Below are 23,158 nucleotides of genomic sequence, written 5' to 3'. Positions count from 1 at the left end.
CTTTCACCATCTTCAAGTCACCAACTTTCTTCAGGACCTGACATTCTCATCTCTGCGCTTCTATTGGGGGAAATAAGAAAACACAGTCCTTGCCCTTAAGGAGATTACAGTTTGGTTGATGAAATGAAGATTAACACATAGGGAACATGGAAGTGTGAAAGCATAGAAGCAAATGGTAGATTGTATAATTTATACCATAAGTGCTATGGAAATTCAGAGAAAAAAGTGAATATGGCTTCAAATTGTCAAGAAAACTTCCAGAAGGAGGTGGAATATTCACAGGGCCTTTATAGTTGAGGAAGAATTAGATGGAGGCATTAGAATGGTGACATTCCAGGACAAGGAATCAGTATGAGCAAATACAGAAATATGGGAATGAGCATGGCACAGGAAGAAATAAAAGAATTTAAAGCTGGAAAGGGCTTTGGAGTCCTTATTGTCTAGTCCAACTGCTTAATTTATTTTACAATTAAAGAAACAGAAGGTTTTATGAAGAAGTCAGCTTGAGTGGGGTAGGGGTTTGAGGGCAGACTGTAGGAAATAAGATGGAAAATATAAGTCAGAATTGCAGAGGGCATTAAATGCTAGGCTAAAGAATTTGAATGTAGAGAAGAATCTGGAGACAGGGCCTTTTTTAAAAAATATTTTTTTAAAATTATGAACTTTATAATATCAACCTGAAAAACAATGTAGAACAATGTAGTTAATAGAACAAGTCTTTAATCAAAGCAAGGCAGACAATGCTCTTATGATCACCACACAGAATCATACACACACACCACACCGAGCCAAACTCTGGAACTCTGGAAACATTGTCTTTAGGGGGAGAAAACACTACCAAGAATGGGAATTTCCATCAAACTAAAGAACTTGGGATCTTTAAGTAATATAGGAAAGGAAGGACAACTGTCTCAGAAGGAGGCTAGAGAAAAAAAATAGACCCTTGGAGAAGTCTATATATAATTAAGAGAAACTAAGAAGAGATGTACTTAAGATAAAAAAGGGGGTGAGACAAAAAGGAACTGTATGCCATTGTGAAATTCTATAACATATACTTTAATTTTTTTAAACTGTATATTTAATTTAGCATGGTAGTAGCAACACTACTCTGCTTATGTGTTCTCTTTTGAAGTAGAGCTTGCTTCTTAGACTATTTTTTTCCTGAACTCCTTTGGCAGTGCAATAAAGTTGCTTCTCAGAATAATGTTAATAATGTTTTTAAATATATAGAATAAAATATGCATATAGAAAACCACAAATACAGTTATCAATTCATTTTTTAAAAACCTCTACCTGCTATAAAGTATAAGGAACCATTCACATTTGGGTTTTCATTTACCCATTTATTATTTTTTTTAATGGAAGGGGGGGGGCGAATTAAAAGACTGAATTTCTCCTTCAATTCCAAATCTCTCATTCTAATTTTCAGTAAAAGAAGTCAAATGCCTGGAGTCAGGAAGATCTGAGTTCAAATCCAGCCTCAGATACTAACTGTGTGACCTTGGATAAGTCACATATTTCCATTAGGAAATGGCAAACTACTCCAGTGTTTTTGTCAGAAAACAAAAACAAAAACTCAAATGAGGGTCAGAAAGCGTCAGAAAAAATTGAACAATAACAATATTTTTCAGTATATTGGTTGTGGGAGACAAGATTGGAAAGGCAGGTTGAGTATGATTGTGGAGGGTCTTGAGTACCAGGATAGAGTATTGCTACACAAAGGATTCATTGACATTTAAGCCTCAGTTTCTTCTATGTGTAAAATGACAGGAGTGGATTAGATAATGCCTAAGGACACTTTCAACTCTTGATCTTTGATCTTGTGACACGAACTATTTTCCAGGGTATCATGGGACTCTATAAACAGTCTGTGATTCTATGGCAACGTTCTACAGACGGAGACGATTTCCAGACCCGAAGAAAGATGGCAACCAAGAGTCAACAAGACAGGGCCGCTCTACCTCGCCTTTGTTCTCTTCTCAATGGTTACTACGCAAGCGCAGTAGGCTAGACCCCGCCCCTGCCTTCGTCTCTGCAGTCGCGGGCGAAGGCGTCCAGCGCCTGCGCACTTGCGCGCTCCGTTTACACGCTCCGAGGCCTGGAGACGCCGCGAGTTCCGGCTGTCGCGGCGGCTACAGACCTCTGGGTCGGTTGCGACGAGTAACGGCGCCGGGGATCGCTCTGCCCCCTTCTCCGACATGTACCCGACTTGGGGCCGGTATGGCGGAGCCAGCCATTACCCGCCGCCCCCGGTGCCTCCGCCGCCTCCGCCCGTGGGGCTCCCCGAGGCCTCCCCGGGGCCCGGCGGCTACTCGAGCGCGGCGGCGCCGGCGGCCCCTGCCTCCTCAGGCTTCCTGAGCTTCCGCGAGCAGCACTTGGCGCAGCTCCAGCAGCTGCAGCAGATGCACCAGAAGCAGATGCAGTGCGTCCTTCAGCCCCATCACCTCCCCCCGCCGCCCTTGCCGCCCCCTCCGGTCATGCCCGGCGGGGGCTACGGGGACTGGCAGCCGCCGCCGCCGCCTATGCCCCCACCGCCGGGACCGGTCCTAAGCTATCAGAAGCAGCAGCAGTACAAGCATCAGATGCTCCAGCAGCACCGAGATGGGCCCCCTGGTCCAGTACCCATGGAGCTGGATTCCCCTCCCGAGTCTCCCCCGGTGCCCCCGGGTTCCTACATCCCTCCTTCCCAATCTTACATGCCCCCCGCTCAACCTCCGCCCTCTTATTTCCCCCAATCCTCATCCCAGTCCTACCTGCCACCAGCTCAACCATCCCCTTCCCAGTCCCCACCTTCCCAATCCTACATTGCACCTTCTCAGTCCACCCCATCCTACTCCACCTCCTCTCAATCATACTTGCCCCATTCCCAGCCTTATTTGCCCCAATCCCAGTCATCTCCTTCCCACTCCTCTCAGTCCCATTCCAAATCACAACTGGCTTCACTACAACCCAGCCCTTCTGGTACCAGTACAGCTGCCCAGCAAGAGCCACTGGAGAGTGGTGCCAAGAACACAGGTGCTGAGCAGCCCGTCCCTCCTCAACCAGATCCTTCCACTATGACCCCACAGGTAAGCATTCATCTTGAACAGAAGGTTTGCCAGTTGGCGATCTTAAGACAAAAAAGAAAGTTCTTTAATGGAGCAGGGATATTTTGGAGTCTGGAGGGGTTATCTGTAATTAACAGGACTCAATTTACAAGGAATAAATCCAGAGGATTATGAAAATATAAATGGTCCAACCCAGGCATAGAGACCAAGGAAATAAGGTTGCAGGGCCTCTTCCCTGCTTAAGAGAGCTATTTATAGTTTACAAAACAGAGTAAACGGTTAAAGAGGTTTTAGATACCCAGGATTAGTGAGATGAGTAAAGGATGACATCTCAGTTAAATTTTAAATTTAACTCTTTCAAAAGAGCTTCTATCTGGCTTAGAATTTGTGCTAACATGATAAATGGCTTTTCTATAGTAATTTAAATGAGAAATTTCCATTGAAAAGAAAGAAAACTGGTTTGATTGTGTTATATTCTGAATATATATGTATTTCTCTAATTTTAACTATACTTTTTATTCATTTGATACCATTTATAGCTATAGAATTTAAGTTCCTAACTAGGGTTCGTTTCACTGTCTAGTTGTAACTGGTGTTGGAAAATGAGGATTGTCTTGTCAAGAGAGGCCTAATTTGGATAGTAACTGTTTTCATTTGATAGCTCCTTTCTATGAGGGCACTTGCTTTGAGTGACACAGGTTTCTGTCTTTGTATCTGACCTTTCTGGAGAATCAGTGGCTCAGAAGATTAACCATAAATTCATACATCTTTTACTTTCCAACAGTATTGGAATTACATTTTATTGGTCATTAATAATTCACTTGAATTTAACAAACATTAAGTGCACAGTACTCTTCTAGACTAGGGAGACAAATCTACCCTTAAGGAGCTTATATTTTACTAGGGTTAGAATTGGGGTGTATAACCTGTTCACAGAAAAGTTAATACCAGGTTATTTGAGGAGAGAGAAAACACTAATTATAGGGATTGGGGGACAATGTTGAGGATTCAAAATTTTGAAGATAGGGTTTTGAAAAGCAGAGATGAAGGATAAAGGTGGATTTCCACACATGGGCTTGTGTGAATATATGGAGGCAGAAGATAGAATTTTAAGTATAGAGAACACATAGTATTCCAGTTTGGCTGGAATGTAAAACACATAAAGGGGAGTAAGATAAAATAAGGCTCAAAATGTATATCAGTGCTAATGGGGTTATATTTTATCTAATAGGCAAGAAGGAACTGCTGCTTTTCGAAGAAAAGATTTGACAAGGGGTAGAAACTGGAGACAATAATAGTCTTGGCCAAAAGAGATAAGAGGCAAACTAGGGTGATGGCAATGGAGAGGAAGGCAAAAGAGGGAACAGAATTTAGCAACTGGTTGGCTGGGGGATGGAGGTATTAAATGAGGAGAAGAGTTAAAAGATAACTCTAGTATAGTAATTGAGTAATTGGGAAACTCCTTTGGAAGATGTCTACCTCAAGCTTTGAAGATTTCCCCCCCAGCAGGATGGACAGATGAGAACAATTTGTTCCAAAGGCCACTTAAAGCTTGGTCAGACATTAAAGAAGACAGGGTCATTCACTGCATACTGGGCCATCTATAGTTGGACTGACTTTTGTCTTGCCACTGGATTTGGATGAATGTTGAAAAGTGAAAGGCTGACAACTTTTTGCAACTCTACCTCACCTAAATCTATTTCACTCATGAGAGTCAAGACATCACCCAGTGATGTCACCAGTCCTTTTCAAAACAACAATGGGGAAACAGGTGACAATGTCTACAGAAATAAAAAGTTTACAAGAAGGGTAGGCTTCAAGAGAAATATAATTAGTTTGGTTTTGTTCAAATTTATTTTAAACATTATTTTATTTGATAATTTCCAAACATTATTCATTGGAAACAAAAATCATTTTCTTCCCCCCCCCCCCACCTCTCCCATAGCTGGCACATGATTCCACTGGGTATCACATGTTTTCTTGACTTGAACCCATTTCCGTGTTGTTGGTATTTGCTCTAGAGTGTTCTCAAATTTAATTTGAGAGGTTAACAGAATATATCATCTAGGTGGAGTTGTCCAGGAAGCAGTCGGAAATGTGGGTAGATTTATGATGATCCAGCAAAGGAGACTGAGAAAGAACAATCACGTTAAGAAGTGCTGGGAGGAAGGAATAAGCATTTATTAAATGCCTACTGTGTTCCAAGAACTTCCCTAAGTGCTTTGCAAGAATTATCTCATTAAGAGAAGGGAAAGGTATGATGTAGTGGAAAGAATACTGGATTTGGATTGAATTATAGTTTTGCTATTTATTACCTTTGCAATTCAGGGGAAATTTATTTACTTCCCCTTGGGCCTCTGATTCTTCAACCATAAAATGAGGGAGTTGGACTCTTTAGTCTGTAACATTCTTTCCAACTGAATATTTGTGATTTTATGGACTCATTTCTAAAATCTAAGATTGGTAATGTCGAATGCAGCAATTTACTCAAAGAAAGAATACTGAGAAAATGCCATTGGATTTGGTGGTTGAGATCATTGGCAACTTGAGAGGGCAATTTCAGTGTGTGAACCACTCAAAAGTCATGGGTTGAGAAGTGAGGAAGTAGAGACATGGAATATGGATAGCTCTTTCTAGGTTTTGACAGTGGATGGAGAAAGGCTATAGGATAATAAAATGAACAGATAGTAGAATCAAATGAAGACTTTTTAAAGGTTAAGTAAACCTTTGAGCATGTTTTTAGGCAACAGAGTGAGACAATAGGTAAGGAATGATTTGTGATAAGAGAGGGAACATTGGAAGGTTTTTTGGAGAGAATAAAACCAATGACATGCCTTAGAATTGGCAAGAAAAGAAGTGTCTTTCTCAGATTGGAACAAAGGAGAGCATTAGTAAAGATGGTAGAAAGCATTAAGGTATGACGTAGAGGAGATAAGGGAATTACAAATTTGTGAATTTATTTCATAGAAAGATGTGAGATTATATGCTAAAAGAGCAGGGATTGGAGGTGGTTTTAGGACTTGAGAAAAGGAACAACATTCAAAAGTCATTGTAAGGAGAAAATGATTCAGGGAAGAGTAAAAGGATTGGCCTTTAATAGTGTGGGGTCAAGGAATATTAGATATTGCATTAATTTGTATTATGCTTTTATTATTCTTTTTTTAAAAACCTTTATCTTCCATTTTAGTATTGATTTTAAGACAGAAGAGGAGGGGTAAGGGCTAGATAGTCAGGGTAAAGTTATTATGGTTGTTTGACTGCTTCTCTAGCAGTACAGGCAGCCTATGAAATAGGAGAGAGAAGGCAGGTGGTGATGATGGTAGGGTGACTTAGGGTTGAGGATGGGCAGTTGTGAATTGTGGAAGGATAGGAGCAAGTGATATCCAAACCGAGGGCAAAAGTGAGTCTAGAGTAAGGATGAGAAGAGATGTATGTATGGAGATGGAATTGGGTCTAAAGATGGAGGTAAAGATGAAGAATAAATGTAGAGAGAAGTGAAATAGTAGGAGATGAAAAGATAGGAGTTTATGGAAAGAAAGAAAATATCAAATTATTACTGTGAAGTGATGGCGTAATCTGTTGTGACCATTCCTGTTGAGTGGTTGAGTTTAGGTGAAAGGGAGGGCAGTCACTGGAGTTGAAGTGTGAGGAACTGGGGGCCAGAATATTTAAAGAGACATTATGCCCATTATATGTAAAATTTTCACATTGGTGTGGATGTTGTTTTTTCTAAAGTATGGGTATTAAAAGATCTCAAGAATGAGAACAGGAGAGTTGAGGTAGAAGGAAAAGAGCCTAGTTACTGAACTTCATTTAGAAGGGATCCTGGTATAGTGGAAAAACCACTGATTCAAGCTAGCGGAACTGGATTTAAAAACTGCTTCTAATGCTTACCATCTATGTGAGTTTGGGGAAGTCACTGAATCTTTTGGGGTTCATCTATAGAAGGAAGTGTCCGACTAAAGGACCACTAAAATTTTCTTTTTTCTTTCTCACTCTCTTCCTTTCCCTCCTGCCTTAGAATTAATTCTAAGAAGAATGGTAAGGGTTAAGCAATTGAGAGGATGACATACCTAAGAAGTATCTAAGGTCAGATTTGAACCCTGTTCTTCCCTTCTAGGCTTGTTGTGCTACCTAGCTGTGTCTTTCTGAACCCTTTTTCAGCTCTAGAGCTATAATCTTACATTCTTATCCTTGAATAAGGAGGAAGTTACTCAAAGATTTGTAGGTGACAGCAACAAATAACCAGACAAGTTGATATCATTGTTTCTATTCTTTGCAGAATGATTGAATCATTGTTACTATTCTTTGAAAACTGGTACTTTGTCTAAGGTAAAATATAAATAGGTGATGTCTTTTTAATGAGACAGTTAGCTAATACCCCATAGCTTTTCTTGCCCTATCTACTTGCTAAAGTCTCAAGCAATCTTTGATTTAACAAGACATAGTTACAAATGCTTGTTTATTGATTTGCAAACCAGGAATATAACCAATTCCTTCATGGTGTATTCTTTGCCCTGCTCTTAAAAGATAAAAGTGGTAGAAATAACCAGATACAACTATATAATACATTATAATGTCACAAGTGTTTTCTTTGTCAGCACTCCAGAACAATTGAGCAGCTATATTCACTTCTTCATCTTTTTGTTCTCTGATCACTTCTTTCACAACCTTTATATCAGTTACAGTCTCATATTTTTAAATTTACTTTTAATATTCTGATAAAAAGTTTGTGAGGGTAGATACCATCTGACTTCTGGTCAGTTGCCCAGTTTGTTTGTTTTTTTGAGTCCTTTGTGAATGTATACACCTTCACCATGGAGTTAGAACTATTCTATTAGACGAGCCACCAGATGTATGAACTCTCAGACCCCACCTGACTCTTGTCTTTTTTTGCTCATAATGTGCATAGTAGCCACAGTAGAGTAATTGGGCATTGCCTTGCTGAGTTTGGGCCCTTCAGAGAGATCCAGGAACCCAAAGTCTCATATGACTTGTTCTTGAAAATTGTTTGCTCCTTTAATCACTTACTTTTTTAAATGTTATCTCTTTAGTCTCTTCTAGATTCTTCCCAGGAATTGAAGTTGGGCTCATTGGCTCTGTAGCTTACAGACTATTCTCTTTTCTTATTTTGAATATCACAGGGCATTTGAATGTTTCCAATTGAGGCAGTACATCTCCTGTTCTTGATCTTTCATGGTTAAGATCTTTCATGGTTAAGTAATCACTTCTGATTTTTTCTTTTCTTGAGCATGTAGATAATCCAAGCAAGATGGCTTGAGTTCACTAAAGCTACCTTGGTGATCCCTTCCTATCCCCTTATTTATATATCTGGGGTATCAAATGATAGAACAATTCCCTTTAGCCTTGTTCTTTCCCATAGGAAAAAAATCCTACAACTAGGAATGAAATATCTTCCTCCTCTTGTCAGTAATTATCTGTAACATCTTGAGCAGCAGTCTTATTTATCTCTTTTAGCTGTGCAGCTTATTAAGCTTTTCCTTAGCTCTTTTGATCCTGCACTTACAATAATATCTTCATTTTCTATATCCTCTTGTGCTTGCTTCATTCTTTTGTACATTGTCTTTTTTATCTTTTTTCTTTTTAAAATATTTTTCCATGTTTACATATTTCATTTTCTTTCCCTCCCCCTGCCAGATCCGATAAGCACTTTCACTGGGTTATACAAATGTTATCACTTATACCTATTTCCATATTACTCATTTTTGCAATAGAGGAATTTTTAAAACCAAAACCTCCAGTCATATATCCATATAAACAAATGATGTTATTTGTTTTTCTTCTGTGTTTCTACTCCCACAGTTCTTTCTTTTGACGTGGATAGCATTCTTTCTCATAGTCCCTTGGGATTGACTTTTAGTAGCAAAGTTCATTACCTTGGATTTGTATGTTGTTTTTAAAAGATCTCAGGTATTTGACCTCTCTGTACATCTGTATTGGTTACTTGAGACTGCTCCCATTTTTCTTTCTCATAGGAATTTTCTCTATATATCTTCAGAATTTTGTTCTTGAGAATTTTTCATCCCCCCTGTGGAATTTTAGCCTCTTCCCCCTGTGGAATTTTAGCCTCTAGGATCTTTCATGTTAGTCCTCTGAATTCTTTAAAATCTACTCTCCTAAAATTCTAGAGTGCATGATGGACTATACCTAGCTTGACTTCTCTTTTTACTTAAACTTTTTGAGGAAATAGTATTTTCCTCCCAAAGTTTCCACCATTTCCCTTCCAGTAACAAGTTTCTTCCCATTACTCAGTATCAGTTCCAGAATAAATTTCCCTCTTTTGGAGGAGTAAAATTATCACTAAGGTAAGTCAGAAGGTTAATAACTTTGCTACCTTTGGCAGAGAGAGAACTCTAGCAGATACTGGTATTATTACAATTCCCCATTATCAATATATTTCTATGCCAGATTTGTACTGTTTACTACCTCATCTATTTTATCTTTTTATCTCTTCTATTAAAATGGAAACTCTTCATGTTTTGATTTGGAGATAGAATGTGAGTAGGGATTGTTTTTTGCCTTTTTCTTTGTATCCCTCATTCTTTGCACAGTGCCTGGCACATACTAAGCATTCAAATGCTTGTTGTCTGCCTGACTTCTTGTAGATGTTTCACACAGATCAAAGGTTGAAAGGAATGATAACTGACTTTATCTTGTGGTGGTTGTCATTTCAGTCAGACATGACTGTTTGTGACCCCATTCAGGGTTTTCTTAGCAAAGATACTGGAATAGTTTGCCAAGAAACTGAGACAGAGAGGGTTAAATGACTTGTCCAGGGTCACATAGGCTAGTAAGTGTCAGAAGCTGGATTTGAACTCAGGTATTTCTGACTCCAGGCCCAGCACAATATCCATCATGCCACCTAACTGCCCAGATCCTCCATTCAGTGGGGCAGATAGTACTAGGGGTTAATGAAGAATTTAGTTAAGACCAACTATTATTTTGAGGATCAAAATATAAAACCCTCTAGCTTTTAAAGTCTTTCATAACCCAGTCCCTTCTAGCCTTTCCAGTCTTAAATTTTATTCCCTTCCAAGTACTCTGTGATCCAGTAACAATGACCTTTTTACTGTTCTCCCACAAAACATTCCAACTCCATGCATGATCACTGACGGTCCCTCATGCCTAGAAGTCTCTTTCTCTTCATCTCTGCTTCTTGGCTTCCCTGTCTTCCTTCAAGTCTCAGCTAAGATTCTCTCTGCAAAAGACTATCCCTAATGCTAATGTATTCCTGCTTAGATTACTTCTAGTTTGTCCTGTGTATATCTTTTAGGTACTTACATAGTGTTTGCATATTGTCTTACCCATTAAAGTGTGAGCTCCTTGAGGGCTTAGCACAGTGCCTGGCACCTGATAAGCACATAATAAATGGTTGCTGACTGACTTAAGCATTTATTAGCTTCCATTTATTACTTGAGCAAAAATGAGTGTGAATTTTTCAATAGATATGAATAAACATGAGGATACAGTGGACAGGGAGGAAAACTTGGGATCTAGCCCAGCTTCTGACACCTTCTGGATATATGATTCTTTGTTGTTATTCAGTCGTTTTTAAGTTGTATCTGACTATTTGTGACCCCATTTGAGGGTTTCTTGTCAATGATATTGGAGTGGTTTCCTTCTTTAGCTCATTTTCCAGATGAGGAAACTGAAACAAAGAGTTAAGGAACTTGCCCAGGGTCACACAGCTAATAAGTGTCTGAGGTCTGATTTGAACTCAGGAAAATGAGCCTTCCTGACTCTAGACCTGGCACTCTCTCTACTATACCACCTGATCCTGTGCTAGTTTTAATTATTCAGTGCTTTAAGGTATCTCCTTTAACTTTTTAAGTACATAGTAATTTCCCATCTGCATAGATAGAAGGAATTTTCTTACTGGGAGTTTTGTACACCAATGAAATCACAGGTCAGGACAAAACAAATCCTAGACATTTGTGTAATGCTATTCCCAAGAGTTTACTCTACAAAATTTTGTTTTTTCAATGCTTTAGCATTGGAAATTGAGCACTAAAGCACATTGTTTAAGAAGTTGTAACTGGACCTAGCAGATTGGCTAACATAACAGCAAAGGAAAGTAATGAATGCTGGAGGGGATGTGGCAAAGTAGGGACATTAATTCATTGCTGGTGGAGTTGTGAACTGATCCAACCATTCTGGAGGGCAATTTGGAACTATGCCCAAAGGGCGACAAAAGAATATCTACCCTTTGACCCAGCCATAGCACTGCTGGGTCTGTACCCCAAAGAGATAATGGACACAAAGACTTGTACAAAAATATTCATAGCTGCGCTCTTTGTGGTGGCCCAAAACTGGAAAACGAGGGGATGCCCATCAATTGGGGAATGGCTGAACAAACTGTGGTATATGTTGGTGATGGAATACTATTGTGCTCAAAGGAATAATAAAGTGGAGAAGTTCCATGGAGACTGGAACAACCTCCAGGAAGTGATGCAGAGCGAGAGGAGCAGAACCAGGAGAACATTGTACACAGAGACTAATACACTGTGGTATCATCGAACGTAATGGACTTCTCCATTAGTGGCGGTGTAATGTCCCTGAACAACTTTCAGGGATCCAGGAGAAAAAAAAACACCATTCATAAGCAAAGGATAAACTATGGGAGTGGAAACACCGAGAAAAAGCAACTGCCTGAATACAGAGGTTGAGGGGACATGACAGAGGATAGACTTTAAATGAACACTCTAATGCAAATACTATCAACAAAGCAATGGGTTCAAATCAAGAAAACATCTAATGCCCAGTGGACTTACGCGTCGGCTATGGGGGGTGGGGGGGAGGAAAAGAAAATGATCTATGTCTTTAACGAATAATGCTTGGAAATGATCAAATAAAATATATTTAAAAAAAAAAAAAAGAAGTTGTAACTGGCATATCTCCCCCTGAAAAATCTCTTATAGCAGGATAGAGGGGGCAATTTGGTATAGTGAGAAAGAACATTGAATTTGTAATCAGACAACCGGGGGTTGAATTCTGACTTTGTTATTGCAGCCCCTGTGGCTTTGACCAAGTCATTTAACCTCCTAGTGCCTTGATTTCATCATCTGTAAATTTGAGGTGGATATACCAGTTGATTTCTAGATTTCTTTCAACTTTCAGTTGTGATTTTAGGACAAGGAAAAAGGAGACGTACTTCTGCTTTGAATTAACATATTGGTATCATTCCAACTACAAGTCCTGACACATTTCCCTTGAAAGATCTCCTATAACTCTAACCCATTAGAATCCATTGTCTTCTAAACATATAAAAATTTTGCTTAGAATCATTCTAAGTCAAAGTGTGAAATTTATGTAGCCTGGCCTTGAATTTGGACACGAATTTGCTTTTCTCTTACAGGAACAACTAAATCGTAATTTTGAACTAAAAGTTTTTTTGGCAGATATGATTCTTAAAATTAATTCTGATTACTAAAAGACTTCTGTTTACTGTATTATATATATAATTTTTTTCCTACATGTCAGTGCTACTATATGAACCCCTGTAAACATTTATTGTTGTCTATACACTTATTTTGGATTTTATAATTTGTGAATTTTGATACTTTATACTTATATTTCAGTTGTTATTTATTAATGAATCTAATTCAGGCAAAATCTCTTAATAAGTTAAGTTTGAGACTAGAAGTCTAAATTTAAATGAACAAAGCTTATTTCTTTGTTCTTTTGCTTTAGAATGTTAAGAAATTGGTCATTTTAATGATGAAATGGACTTAGCACCCTTAGTTTTCATTGTTCTGCTATAATCAGGTGGCAACCAACATCAGAAACTGATAATTGCTTTATCAATGGAAATGACATTAAAGAAGGTACTTTATCACATTTTATGCTTCTTCACCCTAAGAACCACTGGGCTTGACTTGTAAATGAAACCTTTATGTGTTGTCTTGCCCTATTAGAAGGTAAAATCCTTAAGAGAAAAGAATGTTTTTTGGTTTGTCTAACTAGCCCTTAGTACAATGCTTTGAACATAGGAATGAATTAATAAATGCTCTTTCATACCCAGAGAAGGCAGCTTTTTATTAACTCTTTTATAAACAAAACAAAAACTCTGTTTCCTTAACTTGAAACACCTTATGATATTTTTAGTGTGGTGCTGTGCAGTAATAGGGAGCATCAATAGAATGCTTTAAGGTTTGTGAAGCATTTTATAAATATCATTTCATTTTATCCTCATAACAACTCTGAGAGATAGGTAGTTATTATCTTCATTTTACAAATGAGGAAACTGAAACAGACACTTGCCCTGAGTTAAATGATTTGTTGTGAATCACACAGCAAATAAATGCCTGAGGCTGGATTTTTGAACTTAGTTCTACCTGACTGCAGGTCTCAGACTCTCTACATAGTAGTTACTTAATAATTGTTTTCTAGAAACTTCATTTCTTTTTTTGAAATTGGGGGGTGGGGAAGTGATATTTGTGTCAAAACAAACCCTATATACTTCTTTAATGCTTACTCGGGTTTTCGTTTATATATGTGTATGTTTTTTATATATGTATATATATATGTATATATATCTATATATATATATGTGTATATATATATATATATATATCGTTTCTTGCCTCTGCTTCCTTCTGCATCAGTTTATTAAGATCTTTCCTTGCTTCTTAGTATTTGTTATATTCATCATTTCTTACAGCAAAATAATGTTCCATTACATTCATGCCCTAGAATCCATTTAGCCATTCTCCATTCAATGGACATACACTTTGTTTTCAACTCTTTGCTATCATAAAAAGTAGTACCAAAAATATTTTGGTGTATATGGGTACTCTCTTCTTATCAGTGGCCTTCCTGAAGTATTAGTCTAGCAATCAAATCTTTGGATCACAGGGTATGGACATTTGAGTCATTTTATTTGCCTAATTCCACATTGCTTTCCGAAATGAATTGTACAGATACATAGCTGCACTAGTAATACATTGTATATCTATCTTCTGAAAACCCCTCCAACATTGCCTTTTCCCATCTTTTGTCATCTCTGCCAATTTGCAAGGTCTGAGGGTTTTGATTTGCATTGATTCATGTTTTTTTTTTAAACCCTTACCTTCCTCCTTAGAATCAATACTATGTATTGATTTCAAGGCAGAAGAGCAGTAAGGGCTAGGCAATGGGGGTTAAGTGACATGTCCAGGGTCACATAGCTCGGAAGTGTCTGAGACTAGACTTGAACCTAGAATCTCCTGTCTCTAGCCCTGGCTCTCAATCCACTGTGCTACCCAGCTGCCCCCCATGTTTTGTTTTTAAACTTGATAAGTTATGACTTTCTTAAGATAAACTAAGATTTCATGTGAAATGGGACCTATCCAGTATATATAGGACCCTGAATAGAAATTCAGGAGACCTGATTCCTAGTCCTATGACTTTGAATAAATTACTTAATATTGCACAGTTTTTAAAAATTCAATTTCTGTGATTCTGAAAAAATAGAAATAATGATTTAACTTTTCTCTGTTTCTCTGAGGACTTTTTTTTAAAATAATAGGATCATTTTATCTTTCATTTATTGACTCAATATTTTGTTAACATTCCTTTCATTTAATTGGATGATGCTTATTCATTGGGTTAAATGAAATAGTGAATCAGCAAGAATTAAGAGCCCAGCAAGATTCATACTATTAGAGTCTGTCCTCAGATCTGTCACTATGAATCTACAAAGAATAGCCTGTTTCTTTATACCTTTCAGTGGTGATTTTGGAATTATTTTTATTTTCAGCTTCTGTCAGAATTTGTTCATTTTTGGAATTACTGGTATTTTCTTCTGTTATTTTTGTTAAACCCTTACCTTCTGTCTTAAAATTAATACTAAGTATCACTTTTAAGGCAGAAGAGCAGTAAAGGCTAGGCAATTATGGTTAAGTAACTTGCCCAGGATCACATAGCTAGGAAGTGTCTGAGGTCACATTTGAACCCAGGTTCTCCCAAATTCAGGCCTGGCTCTGTAATTCCTGTGTGCCCTTCTTCTGTTTGTTGTTGTTTTTTTTTTTAAACCAACATTTTATTGATGACTTTGTCTTTATATCTTAGTCATTTGAACACTCTCCCTTTTCAGAGATATCCTCCCTTGCATCAAAGACAAACAATTAACAAAAACCTGTCATATAATGACTGCATCTGCAAGCTGTTTTTTGGATAACTGTTTTTTTTTTTTAATTTTTAAACATTATTTTATTTGGTCGTTTTCATACATTATTCACTGGAAACAAAGATCATTTTCTTCCCCCCCCCCTCCCCCCCTTTCCCTCTCCCATAGCCGACGCATGATTCCACTGGTTATCACATGTGTTCTTGACTTGAACCCATTTCCCTGTTGTTGGAATTTGCATTATAGTGTTCATTTAGAGTCTCTCCTCAGTCTTATCTCCTCCAACCCTGTAGTCAAGCAGTTGCTTTTCATCGGTGTTTTTACTCCCACAGTTTATCCTCTGCTTGTGGGTAGTATTTTTTAGATCCCTGCAGATTGTTCAGGGACATTGCATTGATACTAATGGAGAAGTCCATCACCTTCGATTGTACCACAATGTATCAGTCTCTGTGTACAATGTTCTCCTGGTTCTGCTCCTCTCGCTCTGCATCACTTCCTGGAGGTTGTTCCAGTCTCCATGGAATTCCTCCACTTTATTATTCCTTTGAGCACAATAGTATTCCATCACCAACATATACCACAATTTGTTCAGCCATTCTCCAATTGAAGGGCATCCCCTCGTTTTCCAATTTTTGGCCACCACAAAGAGCGCAGCTATGAATATTTTTGTACAAGTCTTTTTGTCCATTATCTCTTTGGGATATTGGATAATTGTTAGAAGAAAGTTAAAACTGTATTATAGTAAAATTTGGTTGAATAGTCATCATTTTTTTTTTGGTTATTATTTGAAAGTGTACAATTCTGATCTGAAATGCCTTTTCATAGAAAGTCAGATACTGGGCACATATCTGTTGGCAATTCTTAGTCCACGAAAGCATCCTCAGATGCCTTACCTTGACTTGAAGGTGACCAAGAGCTCCTGAAGGCTATGCCAGCTAAGGGCAATCTATAATAAGTCCTATCCAGCTGTAAAGTCTTCAGGAATTTGCCCTCAGTAGTGGCTAGTTGGTGATTGTCAAAGGCATGTCCTGGTGAAGCTTGGAGTAACTACCACCAGGTTGGATTCATAGTGATCATTTTTTGGCTTTCTGAAAAGTTGAAAACAATTTCCTTGAATTATAAAGAGTTTTTTATTTGTATAGAGAGAACTTATAACAATGAAAATTATAGATTCTTTAAATATTGGAGTAAGGCATAGACTAAATTTCAAGGTGGAGGCAGTGATTTGGAAGTCCACAATTTTTTGTTTCAAATCAATAAGCAGCTTCTTTTTTCAAAGCAATATGCTAGTTTCTGGGGATGCAAAGACAAAAAAAAAGAGTAGCCTCTGACTCAAAGATGCTTATGTTGTTCTGAGGTAGTACAATGCTGCCCAGAGAAGTAAAATACAGGGTAATTTTAGGAGAAAGAGAGCACTATGACAGGACATTAGAATTGAGCCTTGAAGGAAGGAAAGGATTCTGAAAGGAAGAACACTGGTTGCACAAAACCAGAGATCAAGTTCAGGAAAACAGTTAGTATTCCATTGTGGCTAGAATGCAGATTTTGTTCAGGGGAGCATTGTTAAATAAAGCTGGGAAGGTAGGTAAGAGCGACAATGCAGAGAGCCTCAGCTGGCAGACTGAGGAGAATTAGAAAAAATTATAGAATTAGAAAAAAACAATAACAAAGTTTATTTGGAAGAACTAAAGATCAAGAATATCAAGGGAAATAATGAAAAAAAATGCAAAGGAAGGTGGCCTAGCAGTACTATATCTTAAACTGTACTATAAAGCAGTGATCATCAAAATCATATGGTACTGGCTAAGAGACAGAAGTCAGGATCAGTGGAATAGACTTGGGGTAAGTGACCTCAGTAAGGCAGTCTATGATAAACCCAAAGATCCCAGCTTTGGGGACAAAAATCCATCATTTGACAAAAACTACTGGGAAAATTAGAAAACAGTATGGGAGAGATTAGGTTTAGATCAACATCTCACATCCTGCACCAAGATAAATTCAGAATGGATAAATGACTTAAATACAAAGAAGGAAACTATAAGTAAAATAGGTGAATATAGAATAATATACCTGTCAGATCTATGGGAAATTACATTAAATTACATTACATTTATTATATTAAATTAAAAAGTATTTTACAACATTTCACACCCTGCACCAAGATAAACTCAGAATAGGTTAATGACTTGAACATAAAGAAGGAAACAATAAGTAAATTAGGTTAACACAGAATAGTATACTTGTCAGATCTTTGGGAAAGGAAAGACATTAAGACCAAGCAAGAGTTAGGACCTCAACTGGCAGACTTAGGAGTTTGTATTTTATACTAAAGGCAATATATAGGGAACCTCAAAGCCCTTGAGTAGGGGAATGGATTACAGAGCGATTCAGGACTACAGGCTCTTTGTATTACAGTATTATACTTGGCACCAGTGGGAGGCAGAATATCATGGAGGGGAGGGTGAGGGTAAACATAAGAAACTTATACTCTAATTGGGAAAATATGATTAATGGGGCTGAAGCAATTAAAGAGCAATAAAAGAAAAGTGTTAAGTCTTTGGTTCAGACTAATTTCAGTAAGTTCAGAAAAAGGAGAGATCACTGGGAGGCTGGGAGCTTTGTATTCTTTGGGTGTAAGATGACAAGATAAATGTGCACAAACATGAAGTAAAGATTAGCCATAAGTGAATGTTAAAAGAGAATCACCAATACTATTTCTGATTGGACGTCTAACAGATCAGTCGAAGCTAATCAGATGGTAGCATGTGCTTTGAAGAGAGGGGGAGGGAAAAAGGCAGAAGTGTTCTTATTTAGAAGGGTTGACTTTATATATCCTTAGGGTGTTTTGTTTAACATCTCACAAGGAAAAGAGATTGAACTCTAGCTTGTTGCTGAAAAAACCCTCAAATACCTACTTATATCTTTTATGTTTTGTCTGCCTTTTAGGCAGGCAGATAGATTGTATTACTTATACACACACACACACACACACACACTCTTTTCCCTCAACCCTTTTTCAGGAGTAAATAGCTTATACAAGTGATTCTTACAAATGGTTTCCTTTGTAGGAACAGCAGCAGTATTGGTACAAACAGCATTTGCTTAGCCTGCAGCAGAGGGCAAAAGCACATGCACAGGGACAACAACCACTAAAGGGCCCTGGAATGGTGAAAGATATACCAGAAGCAGCAAAAGAAGAAACTACACCAACCAGTCAGATACCTGAACCTCCTCCATGTCAAGATCCCCCACTGCCACCTCCTAGTGAAGAGGTTCCACCTCCTCTGCCTCCTGATGAGCCCCAGGTAAGTTATATACTTGATTCTTTGACATTAATTGATGATTTAAAAGTTAATATGTAAGCTGCATATGTATAATTTGGAGAGTAAATAAAGAGCTGAAGGACACTAAATTATATGCAGTGGTTTTAACAATAAAGTTAAAATTTTTTAATTAAAAAAAAGAGAAAATAAAACCCTTAAATTATAGCTACATAGACAGGCAGGACAGATTCTCACACTGACCATGTACAAAAAGTAATTTTCAATCTACACCCTATATCACCTTTTCTTTTTTTTCCCCCCAATCCTTACCTTTGGTCTTAGAATCAATGCTGTATATCAGTTCCAAGGCAGAAGAGTGATAAAAGCTAAGACTATAGGGGTTAAGCCCAGGGTCACACTGCTTGGAAGTGTCTGAGGTCACATTTGAACCCAGGATCTCCTGTCACCAGGCTTGGCTCTCTATCCACTGTACCTTCTATATGCCCCGACCATCACCTTTCTATCAGGAGATGGATGCCATGCTTCATCTTAGGTTGTGTGGAATGGTGGGTGATAATTATGTTCAGAGTTCTTAAGTCTTTCAAAGTTGTTTTTTGATTTTTGGTGGTGTTGGGTTTTTTTGGTGATGTCGTCGATATAATAAAATACGTTTCTGACGATTAAAAAAAAAGGCAAAGACAACATCAACAACATTAAAAGGCAAAAAAACTCAAGTCAGATACAACAGATTGTGTTAGTACCATACCATTAGAATTGAAATATACATCCTTCCTTTTCTATTTATAACTGGCAAGCTACAAAATTGAAAAGTGCTATCAGTTCTAAGCATACTAGTAAGTGCTTTTATATAATTGAGGGGAGAGGGATAAACAGTGGAACAGGTGTTTTGAGCTATTTGAGAATAATCTGTTTTCTCACAACAAAATGTGACAGTAACAAAAAATAATCTTTTAGAGAAGAATGCATGGCCAGATCCATCATTATCTAATAGATTTAGGAAAGTATCTTTTCTCTTAGCTTAGTTTTAGATTATAGAGAGGCCCTTTATTCAACACCATATAGTTCTGAATGCTGAAGGGTTATATGGGTAAGTTTATAGATATTACTTTTCAGAGTTTGAAAGATGTCAAACATTGTATCCTTTTTTGTAATCTCTAAGTCCTATCTAAGTTATTATTCCATATTATATGGCAGTTATATTCTCAGCATTACAATATCATTAAGGATATGCCCTTATTACAAAATACAGTTAAGTGGTGATGGAATACTATTGTACTGTAAGAAATCATAAACAGGATGATTTCAGAAAGAAATGAAAAGACCTACATGAACTGATGCAGAGTGAAATAAGGAGGACCAGAAGAACATTGTACATAGCAGCAGCAATATGTGGGATGATTAACTGTGAAAGACTTAGCTACTCTCAGCAGTACAATGATCCAGGACAATTCTGAGGGACTTATGACAAAGAATTCTATCCAGAGAAAGAACTGTTGGAATTGGAATGCAGAAGAAAACATATACTTTTTAAATTTGGTTTTTGGTTTTATATGATTATTCACTTACAAAAATGAATAAAGTAGAAATGTTTTGCATGATAATACACACACACACACACACACACACACACACACACACACACACACACACACACACACACACACACACATATATATATAACCCAGATCAAATTGCTTACCAGCTCTGGGAAGGAGGAGGGAAGGGAGTAAGGGAGACAATTCGGATCAAATAACTTCAGAAAACTTATGTGGAAATTTGTTACTATAATGTTATATATATAATGTTATATACAGTATTGTTCAGGTAAATGAATAAAGATTGTGCTAATCCTTTTTTTTAAATATATAATTGCTTACTTTCTGTCTTAGTATAGATTCTATGGCAGAAAAGTGGCAAAGAGTAAGCAATTAGGATTATATGACTTGCCTATGGTCACGTGGTTAGGAGGCATCTGAGGTCATATTTGAACCTAGGTCCTCCTGATTCTAGGCCCTGGTGCTCTATCCATGGAGCCACCTAGGTGTTCCTCAAGATTGTGCTACTCCAAAGGTCATAATTTTTCCAAGAAGCTTGAACTAAGAAACTATTGGAGCATAACAGTCTACTGGCCTCATTTGTTATAAAAGTTGCTAAAAGGATCTTAGCTCTTTTGAGTTTTTGTGTAGAGAAAAAGAAAGTAAAAATATAAATATACACATTTACTCTGCTGAAGAACTGAGAAATTTGACTAAGAATTATAAGAATAATTACTCCCATGTTCATGATTAAGTATGGGACTTTGTGGGATAAGGAAATAAACATGTCATATCCTTGCTATGAGCCACGCCCTGTGCTCAGCACTTATATATATATATTTTTTTTGTTGTTGTTGTTGTTTGTTTTGTTTTTTTTTTAAACCCTTACTTTCCATCTTGGAGTCAATAATGTGTATTGGCTCCAAGGCAAAAGAGTGGTAAGGGCTAGGCAATGGGGGTTAAGTGACTTGCCCAGGGTCACACAGCTGGGGAGTGTCTGAGGCCAGATTTGAACCTAAGACCTTCTGTCTCTAGGTCTGGCTCTCAATCCAATGAGCTACCCAGCTGCCCCCCAGTACTTTGCAAATATTACCTCATTTGATCCTCACAAGAACCCTGGCAGGTGCTCTTATTATGGAGAACCAGGAAGTTGAAGTCTTTATTTCAAAAAAATTTTAATATTATTATTTTTAGTTGAAGTCCTTGGCCATTTCACATACATGGTGAGAAAGATGACTCAAATTATAGAGATGTAAGCCCATATGGGAAATTTTATTTTTTTATTTTTATTTATTTTTTACAGTTTTTGAATTAATTTATTTAGTCAATTTAGAACATTATTCCTTGGTTACAAGAATCACATTATTTCCCTCCCTCCCCTCCCCCATCCGTCCTGTAGTCAACTCACAATTTCACTGGGTATTACATGTGTCCTTGATCATGTGGTTGGTGTTTGCACTAGGATGTTCATTTAGAGTCTATATCTCCAGCCATATCCCCTCGACCCATATATTGAAGCAGTTCTTTTTGTTCCATGTTTCTACTCCCACAGTTTTTCCTCTGAATGTGGATTCCTCCAAGTTGTTCAGGATCACCGCATTGCCACTGATTATAACACAGTGTATCAGTCTCTGTGTACAATGTTTTCCTGGTTCTGCTCCTCTCACTCTGCATCAATTCCTGGAGGTTGTTCCAATCCCCATGGATTTCCTCCTCTTTATTATTCCTTTGAGCACAATAGTATTCCATCACCAACATATACCACAAGTTGTTCAGCCATTCCCCAATTGAAGGGCATCCCCTCATTTTCCAATTTTTTGCCACCACAAAGAGCACAGCTATGAATATTCTTGTACATGTCTTTTTCCTTATTATCTCTTTGGGGTACAAATCCAGCAGTGCTATGGCTGGATCAAAGGGCACACAGTCTTTTATCGCCCTTTGGGCATAGTTCCAAATTGCCCTCCAGAATGGTTGGATCAATTCACAACTCCACCAGCAATGCATTAATGTCCATATGGGAAATTTTAAGGTACCATGCAAGTCTCAGTGATGTGTGTGTGTGTGTGTGTGTGTGTGTGTATGTTATCATGTAATATCTTGTCTTTGTATTTTTTTCTTTAGTCTGAAGACCCTGAAGAAGAGGCCAGATTAAAGCAATTACAGGCTGCTGCTGCACATTGGCAGCAGCATCAGCATCACCGAGTTGGCTTTCAATATCAGGGAATCATGCAGAAGCATGCCCAGCTGCAGCAGATCCTGCAACAATACCAGCAGATCATACAGCAGCCACCACATATACAGGTTACTTTCTCATTAACTGCTCAGTGTGAAGAATTTAACCTTTGTTTCTAGGGACTAAAATAATGGAGTCATGAGATTATAGATTTTGAGCAAAAAGGTACTTGAATGGCTTGTTAGTCCAGCATCCTTCTTTGATTCATAAGGAAGCAGAGGCCCAGAGAAATGAAGCTTTGATTTGAACCCAGTTGCTCTAATTCTAAGTCCAGCACTGTTTCCACTGTACCATGCTTCTCTGTCAACTTTTATCCCCATATGAGATGGAAAATGCCATAATTATCAGGTAATAACTGTCAGTTAGGTCTTCTGCAGTGGTTTTCCAGTTGCCTGGCACTTTCCTTTAAGTATGTGAGGGTTTCTTCTCATTGCAATAGAACTTGAAGACCCCATTGCAGAACTGTGCTATACAATTTCTTGATCACTCCCTCTCAGACTCAGGGTGCCAGTACTTCCCAGTTGTTAAGATTTTCTTAGAAGGGGGCAACTGGATAACTCAGTAAATTGAGTGCCAGACCTAGAGACAGGAGGTCCTAGGTTCAAATGTGGCCTCAGATACTTCCTAGCTCTGTGACCCTGGGCAAGTCACTTAAACCCCATTGCCTAACCCCCATTGCCTAGCCCTTACCACTCTTCTGCCTTGGAACCATTAAACAGTATTGATTCTAAAACGGAAGATAAGGGTTTAAAAAAAAATGTCTTAGAAAGTTGACTCAACTTTACTATATTTCCTCTAAAACCCTACACAAAAGCACCATAAAAAGAGATATATGTTTGCCTAGTTTAATTAATCATTTGTCCGTATATTCAAAGTTCAGTTCATTGGGCAAGTTAAATATTTCATTTAATGATATTCCATTAATTTGA

At 37.9% G+C, this 23,158-nt stretch overlaps 1 protein-coding gene across 3 annotated transcripts in view; it reads left to right on the top strand.

Annotated features, from left to right (window-relative positions):
- Positions 1–2,039: 2,039 nt before the first annotated feature.
- YLPM1 (YLP motif containing 1) overlaps positions 2,040–23,158 on the top strand; it is an 81,602-nt gene continuing 60,483 nt past the window's right edge. For all 3 annotated transcript variants that reach the window (XR_008917186.1, XM_056820781.1, XM_007472807.3), the window contains exons 1-3: positions 2,040–3,068; positions 18,243–18,479; positions 22,118–22,297. Coding sequence is in view for 2 of the 3 variants with exons in the window: in XM_056820781.1 (XP_056676759.1) it covers positions 2,199–3,068; positions 18,243–18,479; positions 22,118–22,297 (1,287 nt within the window). In the remaining variant the exon portion in view is untranslated. The remainder of the gene's footprint in view (positions 3,069–18,242; positions 18,480–22,117; positions 22,298–23,158) is intronic.

This window comes from Monodelphis domestica, chromosome 1 (genome assembly GCF_027887165.1).
Source record: "Monodelphis domestica isolate mMonDom1 chromosome 1, mMonDom1.pri, whole genome shotgun sequence".
NCBI lineage: Eukaryota > Metazoa > Chordata > Mammalia > Didelphimorphia > Didelphidae > Monodelphis > Monodelphis domestica.
This window is presented reverse-complemented; position numbering and strand designations above follow the sequence as displayed.